The sequence below is a fragment of the Pleurotus ostreatus genome (genome assembly GCF_014466165.1).
Source record: "Pleurotus ostreatus strain PC9 chromosome Unknown scaffold_3, whole genome shotgun sequence".
In the NCBI taxonomy this organism is placed as follows: Eukaryota; Fungi; Basidiomycota; class Agaricomycetes; order Agaricales; family Pleurotaceae; genus Pleurotus; species Pleurotus ostreatus.
Window position 1 is genome coordinate 3,418,529 of NW_023503158.1, and position 15,854 is coordinate 3,434,382.

Sequence of the window (15,854 nt, forward strand, 5' to 3'; positions counted from 1 at the left end):
CAGGAACAGAAGAAATCAATCCCACTGTACAGTTGTCGAAATATGTATTTGCTTATTTGGATAGAAGCTACATTTTGCTGTCGTTCATCTTTTTTCCGTTCACTTCTCTCACATGACTTGCATCAACCCCGAGCCATAGCTTCACAGTCCGGTGAAGGATTAAAGTTCTTCCAAATTGTACATAGGTAAATAGCAGAATCTGTCCTCCATAAATCGTAATCATAATCATACACTCGTTGCACTTGCCTTGAATCACAACTTCCCGAGGCAACTATTCATAGCGCGAAGATGAAGTCCTCATTTTGCGTATCCGTCAGATCATCGAATGCCTGCTCGTTCGTCGCAACTTTCTCCGAGCCCTGGAGCTTGTGGGGTTGCTCTTCCAGCGATTGATCGATGACGACGGCAGCTTTTCCGAGCCGGACACGGCGGGCTGCGTGCTGTTTGTTGCGGAATGCAAGGAACGCCGCTGTCACTCTGTAAACGCATACTTACATTTAGTGCTGCAGGTGAAAGTTGGATGGACACTTGCAAGGTGAGTATGGCGAGGGCGATCCAGCAAATCAAGCTAACGAGGGCGATAAGTCAGCATTCGAGGGTTCATAGTAGGCTAGTCGATGGAAACGTACTTCGCAATCAGGCCACGGTGGTAAAATGGCTTTTCATCGGTGGTGTATAGCAGTGGCCCGACAATCTACGAAAGAGAGATCAGTACCCACGACCATCAACAGGAGAGAACCGCATACATTGCCGGCACATTGGGCAACGAAGACGACGCCGGTGGTGCACAGCTTCTTTGTATGGCCTGCTGTGTTTTGCGAGCTCCAGGTGTATAGCATGGGCTCTGAGGAATGCAGGGTAAATTCAGCATGTTGGGGAAGGATGGTGGCGAGGATGTGTATCTTACGAAGCGCGGTGAAGAAGGAAAGCTAAAAAGAATTGAGCAACAAGAAGTTTGGGCAAATAGAAGAAACAGACCACGTAATAACAGCCTAGCAGTGTACCCTTCAACTCAGGACCACGCCCAAGAGTGTACAACGCAGAAGCTCCTGATAGCAACCAAGAGAATTCATAATCCAATCCCCGATGAACAGACACGAGCTCACCAGCAATAGGAGGAAGCGTCAGGAAGAAGACGACAGGCCACTTCAACTTAATCTTCGTGGAAATGTAGGCGGAGAGCAGCGTGAGCACGACTTGCAGGAACGCGAATGGGATGTTGAACAGAATCGTTTGAAACTGATTGAAGCCGAAGCCCTCTGCATGCCAAGGTTAGAACGAGAAATAGAATCAGAGTTGTAAGGTGATACTTACGGATAATGAGGGGGCCAAAGGCGCCAATTCCGCCGCTAGGGAGACTGCGACGATGGGTCAGACTCAGTGAAATCAAGGGATTGTAGACGACGACGGCTTACGCGCAGAGGAAAAGGAGTGCAAACCACAAGTACGTCTTCGGGTCCAAAGCAAGGTCCAATACTTGATCCCACTTCCATTCCTTCGATTCCGTTCCCTAAGAAGATATTGATCAACATCAGTTTTGCCTGAGACAAGCGAGAACCAACCTGGTTATTAGCACGGAGGCGTTCCAGAGCAACAATTTTTTCATCGTGTGTTAGAAACCGTGCCGTAGTCGGCGAGTCGGGCAACACGAAGCTTCGCGGCGAAGTCAGAGATGTTATGAGTAGAACTTCGAATGAAAGCGAGACGACTTACAAGACGATGGGAGCGCAGACAGCCGTTAGCAAACCGATGAAAAGGAATATGGTCTAGCGAACATATGAACACGGTATCAGTCCAGTACTTTATGCAATGGAACTTTTACTCACCTGGTACGGATGCAGTCTACCGTTGATATGACCGAGGCCGTATGACAGGAGCGAACCAATCTACAGGTAAGTCGCCGCGATAAATAATGTGGCCAGCCAAACATGGCTGCGAGACAAACCATGCCAGTTCCACCATTCATAGCCATCCACATAGAGAGCCGCATAGTCTGTTCACGCCGGCGCCACCACTATATTCGGGGATAGTCAGTCCCATAGTTCAGGGCGACAGTACAAAATTGCGCGCCATCTGGGTCACGGTGATGAAGCAAGGAGCTGAAGAAGGGATGCCGTCAGGCTTGAGTGCTCTTATAGACACGTTGAGGGGGATACGTACCGACGGTGGCTTCGAATATACCAAGGAAGAACCGGGCGGTGATCAATCCAGCGAAGTTATGAGCCCCGGCTGTGGAAGCGACAATAACACCCCACATGAAGACATGAATAGAAACTAGAATTTCAAGCAAAATATGTGAGCAGAACCGCGACAGAGTGGCTAGGAGTACTCACGATATTTGGCAATAGGGAATTTGACCAGGAAGAACGAAGACATGGGCTGCCATATGAGCTGGGCGACGTAGACGATGCTACTGAGCCAGCTGTACTGCGAGCCAACCAGCTCTGTTGAGCAGTGTTAGCGGAGGATGGCGCATCGCGGGGGTTAAACGCGGAACGTACTTGTTTGCTCCACAATCCCGAAGACGGACGTATACGACAACGAAGACCTCCAGGTCACGTAAGCATACGAATAATAATATAGGATTGAAACAGAAACGTACTTGTCCAGCTGCTGCAAGAAGTACACCAGCAGAACTACGGGCATGATCCATAGATCAATCTTGCGAAGGACGCGTCGATCTTCTTCGGGGGAGATATCACGAATAATGTTCTCGCCCAGAACCTCCAGCGCAGCGTCGCCGTGCTTCCTCGGGCCCCCAATCGACGACACGGCGTCCTCCAAATGCGTGTCATCCACCTTCAGAGAGCTAGACTCCGGGTATGCAACAGCTTGCGGGGAAGATTGCGATTGCGGGGCAGATTGCGGGGAAGCCATATTGCGGGGAAGACCACACGCACCGATTCCCATGTGCCACCCGGCCTTTATACAAATCCAAACTTAGGCAGCCGTTCTAACCACCATCGCACCAAAATGGTGGCACGGTCCGCCGGGACCGCGACATCAGCAAGTGCGCAGCGGGTAATTGGATACTGCGACCCGCTCAAGCACTCAAGAAAAGTGGTAGAACGTAACCGATGAACGGAAAGACAGCAGGTGAAAATGCACCCCGACATCGGACCCTGTGAAGCCCATGTTCCGACGACTCGTGAGCCAGGGTTCCAGGTACATCTTGGGGCGCGGATGAGCTTTTGCACGCCTGCATAGTCTATTTTATTGTGGGGTAACGGGCCGTCCACGGGCCGCGCGAATCGTCCAGGGCAAAGCATGATTCGCCTTTAAGGATACGCTACCATGTTGTACGCCATCTTCCCATTCCACTCGCCCAGCCTCTTCTAATTACCGGAGCCCATACGTCAACCAAGCGAGGCTCCGAAACGCCATGTCTAAACCCTTCGGAGGAAGAATTGCTATAGTAGGCACTGGGAGCCGTGCTGCGATGTTCGTCCGTGGGATCGTGGAGCGGCCTGAAACTAGTCGTGTTGTGGCGCTCTGCGAGCCCAACACTGTTCGCGCCGCGTATTACAACGACCTCCTCAAGTCTCTGCGCGCGCCGGAAGTCCCTGTGTACCCGCCCGATGCATTCAAGGAGATGCTGCAGAAGGAGAAGGTTGAGGCGGTTGTTATCACGTGTATCGACGCGCTTCACGATCTGTATATTGTCCCAGCATTGGAGGCAGGAGGTATGTGCATTGTCCGGTCATCGTTTTGTGTTTCCTGATGTATCCTTCCCCTGTAGTTCGCGTCCTGACGGAGAAGCCGATGACTACCGACGTCGAGAAGTGCCGTCGCATTCTCGAAACTGTGAATCGTACCAACAGCCCCATCATTGTGACCTTCAACTATCGGTAAGCTGGCTCCCTGGCTTTTGCGCTTGCGTGCTCTCTCTAACAGAGGCTTGGAGTTACAACCCCGTCCACGAACTCATCAAACGCACGATTGCCGAAGGGAAAATCGGCAAAGGTACGCTATTCGTTCCTATCCTCGACCGTGGACGTGGAAGCTGACCGCCCCGTTATCCCAGTGCTATCTGTCCACTTCGAATGGCTGCTCGACACCGTCCATGGAGCCGACTACTTCCGGCGCTGGCACCGTCAGAAGGAGAACTCCGGCGGCCTTATGGTCCATAAATCGGGCCACCACTTCGACTTGGTAAACTGGTGGATCGACGCCGAACCTGTGACGGTTGCAGCCATGGGCGGGTTGACGTTTTACGGAGATAAAGCTGGGAAGGCAAGTGGGTGGGCCAGAGATTATGAGCGCGCCAGAGGTAGCGAGGCCGCGAAAAGCGATCCGTTCGCTATCAATTTAGAAGCCGACCCTACGCTCAAGAAGATATACGCCGATGCCGAAAGCGTGGATGGGTATTACAGAGACCAGAACGTATGTCCACGTTCAATGTCGGCGAGAACGCGATTAACGCGACTGTAGGTTTTCGCGCCTGGAATCGGGATCGAGGACGACATGAGTTTACTCGTCAAGTACAACAACGGCGCTACGATGACATACCATCTAGTTCGTCCACTTCCTTTGTCTCCCTTCCCATGACTAATCCCCCAGTCACTTAGACGGCCTATTCACCTTGGGAAGGGTACCGTGTAAACTTCAATGGTTCGCAAGGTCGCCTTGAGCTGGAGGTGGTCGAGTCGGAGTACCGTCTCCCTGTCGACGTCTCCCAGATGGACGGGCTAATTCATGGGACCGAATCCCTTCCTCACGCCGGCGGCGTACGCGTCACGCTACAGAACCTCTGGCAAAAACCTGTCCAGCTCCCAGTAAAGGTCGATCACGGCTCGCATGGAGGGGGGGACACACGCATGTTGAGCGTCCTTTTTGGACCGTTGCCTGGACAGGCTGTCGACCAAGGCGACGCGGCGAAGCAGGGGGCCACGGAGAGAGACGGCGCGCTGGCGTTGGCGGTTGGGTTGTTGGCGAACAAGAGCTTTAAAAGCGGCAAGTTCGAGCATGTGAAGGATCTGGAGCTCCCGTTGTAACCGTAGGCCACGAGAGGAAGAATAATCTGATGTATCTGTATCTGTATCTGTATCCGTCCTAAACTTGATCGATGCTGCGAGGAAAGCATGACGGTTCGAGTCCAGAACCGTAAGATGCCTCAGTCAAGACTGCAAATTCAAAGCTTCGAGTTTACGTTCAGAAAGCTTTTGTTTGGTCTGAACAAGCGCCCTCCGAGCGCTAACTTTGTCACTCCTAATTTTATGTCAGACATGGTACCGAATGAACGCAAACGCTGCTTGGCCATACAATGGACTCGATACTCGGAAACGATCAAGCAAGTGCTCAACGGCATCGAAAAAGGGGAATCTGGCGATGGACAGGGCATTCCGGGCGTACTGGCACAAGTGGTGGACAAGATAGAAGCGCAGCAGACCAAGTGGCAAGCTGAACCTGACGAATAACCTAAGTAAATCCTCAATGTGTTTCATGTTGCATCTCCGAGCTTCACCGACAAGATCCCCGCCACCTCGAAGATCACGGAGGGCTCCGGCTGGGGGGCATCCGACGTACTTGTTGGTTGCCAATTTCTAAAGCTCTTGCGTACCTCTTCTTAAGGGCTTCCTGGACCTCCTGTGCGTTTGCTTGCATCGCGCGGCGTGAGTTCTGATGGGCCTTGAGGCAGAGGAATCTGCAGTGTTGAAGCTGCGGCGCTGGCTCTGCATTCCGGCACCCTTCGAAATCGTTGCTCCAGGCTGTTCCGCTCAACAGGGGGACATCTGCACATGTGTTCTTCGCGCCCACTGCACTGTTGTCTGTGACATTCGTGACATGGCTAGAAATGACTGGTCGTCCCGAAATTCAAATCCTGAATTCGAAGGCCTCAGACCCACTGCTCGGTTGCTAGCTCATTTATTACTCCTAACACGAACACCTCGCTCTCTCGTGACGACGAATCATCATGTATCATGCATCAGTACGCTCCGATCTCCTCCCCGCGGCCTCGTGTCGCTCATTCTCAGCAAGCGAAGCTTACCAGGCGCGCTTGTCGCATTGCGTAAGCACACAACTGTCCCCAGCCTGATACACCACCCAAGTCGCTCAGTCGCACGAAGCCATGAGCTGAAAACGTGCAACACACCCCGTACGCCCACAAACGAACTCTCGTGCTTGATAAAACTAATACCCGTAACATGCCCCAGGAATCAATGCTCTGCGAGGACACACGGTATAGATATATACGGATCGCCTCTCCCGGAGAGCGCCTCCATTCATCTGCATCAACTCCAAGGCTCACGTCGCGATTGAGTGCTGGTGTGATCGGAGTTGAGAGGCAGCGTGCGTTCATTTACAACACCTTTGGGGGTTATCTTGCTGGACACCACGTCGGCAGGATGGTTCATCTCAGGACCGTCTACCGAGGGCGCAACCACGCGCCGCCGTACCAGAGTCACTGCCTGTCAACCTCGCGACTCCCTACCCACAGGACCGACATACGCCCACGCCCGTGCCCGCCGCCTGCGGTCCTTCTCCCGCACGCGCCCAAACGCCGCACGGATGTCGCACACCAAGCCCCGCGTCTCGGGGCCCTCGCCCGCCACCCCCCACGTCCCGGGGACGCTGCACCCCGGGGGCAGCACGTCCTCCAAGAACTCCGCGACCGCGATCGCGGGCAGGCCGCAGCGGAGAGCGCCGTCGATCCGTGTCAGGTGCGCGAAGGGGCGGTGCGCGCGCGGGAGCGCGGCGGGGCTGGCTGGGGTGCGCCAGCTGAGCGTGAGGGTGTGCAGCTGCTGGGCGACGGGCGCGATGTCGGCGAGGCAGGCGATGTCTACGGGCGCCGTGTGGGGGATGTAGAGGTGTTTGAGGCGCGGGAGGGCGTTGAAGAGTGCGACGAGCTCGTTCGGGGCGATGGTCATGTCGTGTCCTGTTTCGAGGGACACATCCCGCAGGTCGGAGAGCGAGAGGAGGGGCCGCAGGGTGTCGAAGGAGTGGGGGGCGCCGGGAAGGCGAAAGACGTGGTATTGGTGTTCGTGACGCAATGTGCGTAGATGGCGCAGCTGCGAGCCGATGACCGTGAGTAGATGCGTCCACGCATCTGTCGTCGCACTCCCCTCGAGCTCGGGTAGATAAAAAAACAGGGCGGTCAGAGTCTTCGGGAAACGGGGGTGGGCGAACCATTTGACAGCTTGAGTGCAGTCGATGTCAATGGAAAGTGCCTCGAGGGACGGGAAATAATCCTCGCCGATGGCCGGTATCGTAGTGAATTGCGCAGGGGACGGGGTGTCGGCCGTATGTATTTCGAGGGATCGGAGGACTGGCAGAGCGGCGAGGGCGTCCACAACAGGGTCCGTCAGCCAAAATGCGGGTATCTGCACTTCTTCGAGCTTGTCGATTCCGCCAACGATCGATGCGAATGCTTGCACCACAGTGGAACTCTCTTCGCTTTCGTCATAGCCCGAGACTCTGAATGTCCGTATGGAGGGCATATTGATAAGCGCGGATTTGAAGATTTTCAATGCCGTTTCAAGCGGTTCCGAGCACCCCCAAAAGTCGTCGAATATATACGGCCCCAGCGTCAATTTCCGGACTGATGTATGGCCGAATAGGTTTATGATACGGTGTACGAGGTCTGGCTCAATGTCAATCGAGACTGCTGTCAAGTTATGAACGAGAGGCCGATTCCGTTCGAATTTGATGTTGAGAACTTGGTCGAATATGGTGTAAGGATAGTCGACATCTGGTGGAAAAGACAGAACACGGACCCGCCATGCGTACTCGTCAAAGCGTGCCCACGCTTCGGTGCTAGAGATTCCAAATGGCCACTACAAACGATGAGATAGATAAGCAGTGCCCGTTGTGGGTATGCCACTCACAAGACTTGATGTCTCCTCCAAAGGTTCGAGCAGATTCAGCAAGACATCCGCCTCGATGCTGTACCAGTTGATGCTGAGCGCCTCGTTTGACCAGAGCTTGCAGACGCGAGCATTCACTGCATTGCTTTGATTCGTCGAGTATAGGAATATGCGGAAGAGCAGCTCTCTGATTGACAATGCATGCTGAACGGGGGATGTGGTCGACATCAAGAGTGCGGGCGCTTCGGGCTGGCCTGTAAGTTGCGTGGTTTCAACTGTAATTTGCTTCTGTCGCACGGTCACTCGACGGTGCCAGCACTGGCCATTGCCTAGCGATAAATCGATGATGCATGATGCATTGATGACCTTGGGCCGTACGGGTATTTCTGCACCCCTATCCCCTGAATAATCCCTGAATAAATGCGTGTCTTCAGCGTTGCTTCCCTCGCTGCCCGTTCCCGATGCTTCTCGCCGCTTGGAGGGATATTTCACACTTCACGGGATTGTTACATATATAAGCTCATCCCCGCCTGGCTTCCTCTTGTGCTCTTCGCTCTTCCCATCAACCATGTTTGCCTCCGTCTAGTGAGTATTTCGTCGTCACAGATGGAGCGAGCAGCGAGGGCATCAGGAAGCTACTCCCCTCTAGTAGCATAGAGTCGCCTTTGCCACCTCCGCTTCTCCCTCATCCTTTCGTCTCAACATAATTATTGACCAACGTCCTCCTCGTAGCACGCTCGCATTCTTCGCCGCCCTAGCTGCCGCCCTCCAGATAGAACCCCTCCAAAATGCCAATTCTCAGGGCGACACAAGAATTACGTGGATAAACGACGCCGCCGATACGTGAGTCCCTCCTCTCCCCATCCTGTCCCCCTCCCACGTCCCCACGTCCACCCATCACTCCCATCCTTTAATCGTTTCGCTGGGTATTCGTCAATCTTCGCTATCCCTGACTAATTCCCTCCTGCTCTCAGATCCCGCTTCTCGACTTTCTCAGTCTTCCTCCACCACCCCACCTTCAACTCCGACTTCGCCCTCCTCAACAACCAGCGCCCAACAGACGGCGGCGCGAACGTCACCCTCCCTGCAGTTCCCGCACAGTACGTGATGTCTCTTTGGCCGCAATCATTCCGCTTCGCCTTCATTCGCATGCACATCTTCGCCTTTGTTCCCTTCTATTTCCTTTGGGCGATTTAACTATACGCTCTGTTCGCCTGCCCATCCGCCGATGGTGTTCTCATTTTCCCGCTCTTCTGGCGGTGTCTTCGTCGCTGCTGCATCCGCCCTTCTTGGCGTCCATGCGGCGCCGCTTACACACTTGCCGCTCCTCGGATCCATCAGCATTCCATTCTCCCTGCCATTCCCTTACCTATTCACACACGCACGCGTGAAGCGCATTTCGTCATACATGCCGGCAGAATCCAGATCATCTCGGCCATGTTATGCTCGCTTCACCCGTTGTTCATTCACATCTTACTTTCTGTCATGCATGGGCACTGGTCCTCAGCCGACCTTGCATCACGTCTCCGCACGTTTCCACCTTTCACAACGCCGTAGGCCGTGGGCTGTGATGATCAACTGCCATATGCTTACTCACACCCGCGGAGGTGTGTTCTTTTCTCGGGTGCAGTCCAGTCCCTTGCGTCGGCAATGTACTTCACATTCACATATCCTCTCATCGCCGAACCTGCTGGCCGTGCGTTGTCCGCCTATTGACGTATATGCCCCGTACACGTTGCTAGAGCCTATTATCGTCTGCGCTGTTCCAGCGCACTGCCTCTCGCATATTCGATGAGGTTATTTTTACTCCCTTTACGTTCCCATCCTTGTTTCTATTTTCTATTTTCTGCTTCGTCGTTCACATGCCTTCGCTTACCCGCCGTTATATTTATCTTCCCCCTGTCCTATTCTTCACTAACTCTCCAACAACAGAGACGGCTACACCCTCCGCGCGACGGACATCGCCAACATCACCGACGAATTCGCAGTCTCGTCGCCCTTCGCGATCGGGCCTGAAGTCTCCTCCACCTCCTCCATCGCGCCCTCCACCTCCGTCCCCGTCTCGGGATCCGTGACAGCCTCCGGTTCTGGTGCTGTGACGGACACTCCGGTGGTTACGCGCGGCTCGGGAAGTGGGACTGTCCTGTGAGTGATATATATATATTCCACCTCGCCCCCCTTCCCATTTCCTCCTTCCTCCTTTCCTCTCTCGGTCTTGCCGTCTGCTAAGTTCTAACATCGTGTTGATGCTTCGTGTCTATGTAGCTCCGTCCCCACAGTCTCTCCGACAGCTTCCGCCCCTGCCTCGGGCGCGTCGGGCGGAACTGGGACCAACACCGCCGTGCAGGGAGGTGCTACGAACTTCAACGGCGCGCCGTCCGCGTCCGTCGAGACGAAGGCGTGGGCACTCGGCGCTGTCGTGCTGGGCCTGGGATGGGTCGCCGGTGGGTACTAACTTCTAAGTTGGTTGTGTGCCCGGACTCGAACTCGCATTCGGACGTTGTGAGCTGGTGCTTTGTCTGTCGTTTGTCGTTTGTGCATATGTGCATGTGTGATCGGTGCATTCTTGTGTTACCGGTACTGGCGAGACGCTGTGTTGTTACTTGTATCTGCTTGCTTTCGCTTTCGCTTTTGCTTTTGTCGACTTTTCCTTTCCGTCGACGGACTGCTGTGGTTGTAGTAATTACTCTGTTGTCTTACTACCGGACAATGTTGTTACGTGTTGCGTGTTGCATACCTGCGTTGTTGCGTTGTAGAGTTGTAGAGTATGGGGCGCGCATCTTCGAGGCTTTCGAGCGCCTGGAGGATTCAGGATTTGTGCGAGTGCGAGACGGGTACGTACTCCTTCCTATCTCTGCACCACCCGAAGCGCACAAGCGAACACATACCCATCCAACTCACGGGTATGTAGTATCGAGCAGGAAAGGTCAAGCCAAAATGTGGCCAACATCCAAAGCCTCACTTGGGGTCTCCTGGACTTCCAAACGATGACCGTTAAATTAACGTTCGTCTTTATCGACACCACCGTCGGCCTGTCCCAACCTCAGCTTGTTCGGACAGTGACCAGTCCAAGAGGCATCGTTGATGCATTGGCGTCGTAGGAAGGCTGATTAAAACGTCCCCGTCCCCGCCTAATAGTTGCGACATTGTCCCGAGTGTCCATACTGAACTTGAGGGTGGGGTGAAGAATTCGAACGAAGATGGCAACGCGCTGGAGGTCTGGGGAAGCAGGTTGCGGAAATCGAAGTACTAGTGGCGGAATTGTCGTGAATGCGGGAACAAGAACGGCGGGAGCAAATATCAACAGCAACAACGGCGCGTCCTAAGGTAATTCCAATACCAAGAAATCCATAAGCCCAAGTATCACTGTTATATATCGATATTTACATGAATATGGTCGTTGAATGAGTGGTATCATATTAGTCGCTGGATGTACACAGAATAGTGGGGGGTAGGGTAGCAAAGAAGTGGGGTGGGCAGGAGTCCAGTCGTTGCTCGTGCATTGAAGCATGGGCGAGCCCGGGAGATCAACGCGGGGCGCGAAGCGTCAAATGAAGAGCCATATAATCAGTACAAGTCGTCGTAATCTTGATACCCGTAGTATCGCTGTCCGCGGCGTGGACCGTTATAATCTACAGCCAAAGTACAGTTATAGTTAGCATCATCCGACTGCAGCTTCAAGCAAGAGGGGAGAGAACGACGACGCCGAATGCGGTTGCAGATGAGGAAGCCGCGTCGAATTCCAGCCGTAGCTTGGATGGATATTTAACGCAGACGGCGATGACTCACATGAGCTAGTATCCCTCACAGGGCTCAACCCCGCGACACCGGAGAGATTCAGATACCCCTCCGACACCCTCGCGCGAGCATTTCCAGCGGCACGACCAGGGGCAGCACTCGTCGAAGCGGCAGCAGCAGGGAAAGCCCACTTCGTACGGCAGTAGACGCAGGTAATATCGTGGCCCTTCGACCGCGCTGTGGTCTTCCCTACACCCAATGAAAATTGATATCAGATCCCCGGCGAAATCGAAACAGAGGGCACGAGAGACGCACATTGCCCGAAACACTCGTTATGCACGGCTTTACCGCATTCTGCGCAGAATTCGAGCGTTTTGAGGTCGACTTCGTGCATGCCTTCGTAGCAGATGGGGCAGTCATCGTCCGGGCCCGGGATCTTCCTCTTATCTTTCTCCTTCTCCTTCCCCTTCTCCTTCTCCTTTCCTTTTTGTTTCTTGCGCGGAGGCGTCACGGTGAGGTCGATGAAATCGAGATTGCGGTAGTCTGGTGAAGCTGGGGGAGACGGAGACGGTGAGGGGGATGGGGAGACGCGGATTGGGCGACCCGTTACGCGGGCGAACTCTTCGCGGACGCCTGTTGGAGCTACGGGGATGGCGTTGGGTGCGACGGGCGCTTGGGAGAAGATGTCTTGAAGTTCCGATGTCAGGAGGGCTCTATGACGTATAGGTCAGACAAAGTGGTGAGACGAACAGGTTTATAGAGTACGCACTTTTGGTACCAATGTCCCGATGCTTGAGTTACTTGAAGAACTGCGACGCGATTGTGTGAATCAGTAGCGCGTGCTGCGCATGATAGATCGTACCTTTCAAAAAAATGAACAACTAGAACGTGAGATCGTTAGTGAGTTGCGCTCAATAAATAGAGGATTAGCTACGTGCGATATGTTTGCAATGGTTTCCCTTCAAGAAATCCGGACCTTGGAAGAAGAGGGTAAGGTGCTGCGGCGACGCGCATTGCGCGAAACACCAGCATAACACTCACAAGTGCACGACGGGACTTTATCAATCGTGACTGTATACACCTAGTTCACACTCACCGTCAGCACGCTCATACAGGTACCGCACTCCGCTTCCAAACCCAGACGAAGCTCGAAAAAGCCACTCACATTCCCAGTCGACCCCAGCACACTGAACTCCTCCCTTAACTCGTTCCCATTCCGCCGGCGGTCCACCATAAAGAAGCGCTGCTCCATCACGCGATGCACGCGCTCGAGGATGTTCTGCGGGCATTTCTTCTTGAAGATGGCGAGCCGCTTTTCGAGGGGCCGCGCGTCGGGATCTTGGGTTTTCGGCGCGGCTTTTCGAGCACGTTTGGCTGGCGGCGGGGTGGGGTACAGCGAGGTTGAAGATGAGGGAAATGGAGAGGCGCTGGGATAGGTTGGAGAGGGCAAGTCATAGTCGCGCACCCAGACACCTTTGCGCTTCACCATCGTGTACTACGGAGTGCAGTAGAGTAGGCTCGAAAACCAGCCTATATACGAGATGATGATAAGTCGATCCTCTTAGTATAGAACAGTAGAGCAGACATCGACTTTTCCTTAGCTTTGCACACGAGCACGTGGAGCCCCTAACGGCCTAATAGGGCAGTTGAGTACGAAGGGAACCAAGAAATGATCCAGGACGAAGCTACGTGGAGAGAAAGGAGCGATTCTATTCAGCATGGCGAAGATGATCAAACCCGACGGCAATGTCAGGCTTCACCCAGTACAATCGAGCCCGCCTGGAATCACCACCACTCAGCTTACCGAGGTGATTAAGCCAAGGACCACTGTACAGAAGGCTGGCCGTTATTTCAACATAACAACAATGTGTATACAGAGAAAAGACCGTCTTTAGGCTACAACTCCCAGCTTTGACGCGCAGCCATGTGCGCGAGGCGTTTGCTCGGGGCTGGAGATGTAGTCGCGGGTACCACTCGCGAACGCCTCCATCCCCTGCCATTCATCCAGCTCAAGCACCTTCTTCCAGTCCCCTCCGTTCTGAATCCCGTAGTTGAAGCGCCAATAAGTGTCGTCCTCCGGGAACACCTTCCGTGCCTTCTGATGCGTATGCTCACAGTCTGTGGCAATACTGGCCAGCGTCTCGGCGAGATCCCGATGATACTGCAGGCTAGGGAGCACGCCAAGTTCTGGGCGGGGTGGAGCATGTAGATTGGGGCCGTGGCCAGTGCCAAGGGTGAGAAGGCAGCGTGTACTCATGAGGCGCTCCACGCCGAACTCGTGGTAGGCCTCTCCCAACAGCCTAAATTGTGTTCAGGTTCACATCATACGCAACGACGGCAGCGAGAACACTCACAGAGCAATCGGGTTGTTATATAAAAGGCCTCCGTCAATGAGCTCTGTGCCGTTGATGGTGATACTGGGCAAAAACGTCGGTGCCGCCGATGTCGCGCGGGCAGCTTGCCAGATCGGTATGTCCACGAACTTGTCGACATTCGCAAACTTCGCCGACTTGTAGGTTCGAAGATGCTCTGGCGTCTTGCTCAGATTACTGGCCTCTCCCGCAACGACGAATCTGGGATCATGCTGGATCAGAAACGTTGCACGATAACGCGGTACAGCGCGTACACTTTGCAATGCTGGTCCGGTGATTGGGGGATCATAGTCTCTTTGCCGTCACCGTACTGCTTGACAATGGCCTTGACCGCTGATTCGAAAGTGTCGGCACCATACGCATACCCTGTGCTGCCTTCTGCGATACCCTTGGCAAACTTTCCATTCATTCGAAAGATGTCGGAGGCGAAGCGCTTGTAAGCTTCAATGCACTGGGGAACAGACATGCGAAGACGTCCAAGCATCAATGCGATCAATCTGACGGAGAGATGTCAATGCAACGAGGCTTGGTATATAAAGGTTTATCCCCACCCGCCCGTGCTTGTACCGCAAATCATATCAAAGTAGTCGCATGGCTTGGTCTCTGGGTCGTTTGTGAGCTTGAGCATGATATTCTCGAGGATGACCAGCGATGATATCCCTCGGACACCCCCACCATCTATACCAAGACATCAGTACCTGTTGGCGCAGTAAAAAAAACACTCACCGAAGGATAGCAGTCGGAGAGGAGCGCCATTTCTTTGGCGGGCGAGATCTCCACGAATCGCCTCTCCAGGAAGCATCATCTCCCGAACGAGCGAGTACGCAGGCTTCTCCCCCTTGTCCGTCCTATCATCCAGATAGCCGGTAAGCAGCAGCTCAATATTCTTCTTGAGCTCGTTCATTCGCCTCTTCTCCTCGAATTGCGCCGCATCGAAGACGGGAAGCTCGTGGCCTCAGCAGACACAGTCAGCCGCGCGAGAAAAGTGCAAGGTGGCAGCGAACACACCTTGCTTTTCCAGGCGGAACTCGAGAGAGGCACTGGTCGCATTGTTTTCCCACCCCGGAAAGCGGGCGCAGACCATCACGGCCAGAACGTCCCCAGGCTGCGACCGATGAGCCACGATCCTCGCTTTTCAGCATTACGCTCCTACCTGGAGGACTTTGAACAAGTCGTCTTCCTTGTCGAATACTTCCCCGACGGTCGTCGTGTCCTTCCCGTATCCGATGACGTTGCAGTGGCTTCGCCACAAGCACGTCAGCCCACCCCGGACGAGGGGAGTTGTAGACTCAGGGGACGCGAGAATGGCGATGTCGAACCAGCTCCAGCTGCCCTCATCCGGGAAGGAGACGTATCCTTGATCACGAGCAGTGGTTTGCAGCCGGATGCAAGAGACCCGTTCGAGGAACGAGTTCTCGAGGGGCTGGCTTAGGCAGTAAGCATAGAACGTCGGGCAGTCAAAAGCAAGCGCACAGGCGTCTTGAACCAGAGTTTAGACTCGAGTTCGTTTGAGGTCGCTTCGGCCCGTGTGGGGCTGCTGGAAGATATGGCGTAACAGTCGGAGTGCGTAAAGGACATTGCGATTGCCAGAGAATCGACCTACGAAGTGGTCTATTTATATTCGAGAGTGCGCAGAGCACTCTTTTCGACGAACCAGAAGGCAAGGCACCGCAGGGGACCCGAAGCGCGGGCGGTCATTTGCGCACAACTTCACCGCAACACATTGACCGGCGTTGATGAACATGCGAGATGCACATACCGTTCTCGTGTGTTCCTGGCATTCAACATAGGAACAAAGGCGAAAGTCACAGATAGCAGAACTTACAATGATAGGTAGTCAGGCCCCAGGAACGATACACATTTGTAACTAATGACATGGGGAGTGTTCTGAGCAATTGGCCGGTCGATATGTTGTCTTGAACTTAGGGGTTTGTTGCTT

The 15,854-nt window shown here is 54.1% G+C and overlaps 6 protein-coding genes across 6 annotated transcripts; 2 read left to right on the forward strand and 4 right to left on the reverse strand.

Moving 5' to 3' along the window:
• Nucleotides 1–275: 275 nt before the first annotated feature.
• PC9H_005771 (uncharacterized protein) lies at nt 276–2,877 on the reverse strand (the record flags this gene model as incomplete). Its single annotated transcript, XM_036775330.1, has 18 exons — nt 276–440; nt 496–568; nt 630–694; nt 747–844; nt 908–929; nt 979–1,049; nt 1,107–1,259; nt 1,315–1,358; nt 1,416–1,510; nt 1,563–1,653; nt 1,714–1,766; nt 1,827–1,886; nt 1,946–2,014; nt 2,059–2,099; nt 2,161–2,274; nt 2,334–2,444; nt 2,502–2,548; nt 2,603–2,877. The coding sequence occupies 18 exons, from the start codon at nt 2,875–2,877 to the stop codon at nt 276–278; spliced, it is 1,647 nt and encodes a 548-aa protein (XP_036633832.1).
• Nucleotides 2,878–3,382: 505 nt separating this feature from the next.
• Nucleotides 3,383–4,994, forward strand: PC9H_005772 (uncharacterized protein; the record flags this gene model as incomplete). The annotated part of the gene is made up of 6 exons (XM_036775331.1): nt 3,383–3,683; nt 3,740–3,848; nt 3,905–3,963; nt 4,025–4,383; nt 4,432–4,515; nt 4,569–4,994. 6 exons carry the CDS (start codon nt 3,383–3,385, stop codon nt 4,992–4,994), a joined length of 1,338 nt encoding a protein of 445 aa, XP_036633833.1.
• Nucleotides 4,995–6,413: 1,419 nt separating this feature from the next.
• On the reverse strand, nt 6,414–8,033 carry PC9H_005773 (uncharacterized protein; the record flags this gene model as incomplete). The annotated part of the gene is made up of 2 exons (XM_036775332.1): nt 6,414–7,775; nt 7,827–8,033. The coding sequence occupies 2 exons, from the start codon at nt 8,031–8,033 to the stop codon at nt 6,414–6,416; spliced, it is 1,569 nt and encodes a 522-aa protein (XP_036633834.1).
• A 340-nt stretch (nt 8,034–8,373) lies between these two features.
• PC9H_005774 (uncharacterized protein) lies at nt 8,374–10,260 on the forward strand (the record flags this gene model as incomplete). The annotated part of the gene is made up of 5 exons (XM_036775333.1): nt 8,374–8,390; nt 8,538–8,648; nt 8,780–8,905; nt 9,738–9,950; nt 10,071–10,260. The coding sequence occupies 5 exons, from the start codon at nt 8,374–8,376 to the stop codon at nt 10,258–10,260; spliced, it is 657 nt and encodes a 218-aa protein (XP_036633835.1).
• Nucleotides 10,261–11,466: 1,206 nt separating this feature from the next.
• PC9H_005775 (uncharacterized protein) lies at nt 11,467–13,032 on the reverse strand (the record flags this gene model as incomplete). The annotated part of the gene is made up of 6 exons (XM_036775334.1): nt 11,467–11,792; nt 11,859–12,256; nt 12,313–12,424; nt 12,478–12,519; nt 12,585–12,624; nt 12,709–13,032. The coding sequence occupies 6 exons, from the start codon at nt 13,030–13,032 to the stop codon at nt 11,467–11,469; spliced, it is 1,242 nt and encodes a 413-aa protein (XP_036633836.1).
• A 402-nt stretch (nt 13,033–13,434) lies between these two features.
• Nucleotides 13,435–15,493, reverse strand: PC9H_005776 (uncharacterized protein; the record flags this gene model as incomplete). The annotated part of the gene is made up of 8 exons (XM_036775335.1): nt 13,435–13,843; nt 13,898–14,116; nt 14,170–14,412; nt 14,467–14,593; nt 14,642–14,869; nt 14,924–15,020; nt 15,069–15,338; nt 15,389–15,493. The coding sequence occupies 8 exons, from the start codon at nt 15,491–15,493 to the stop codon at nt 13,435–13,437; spliced, it is 1,698 nt and encodes a 565-aa protein (XP_036633837.1).
• Nucleotides 15,494–15,854: the final 361 nt, after the last annotated feature.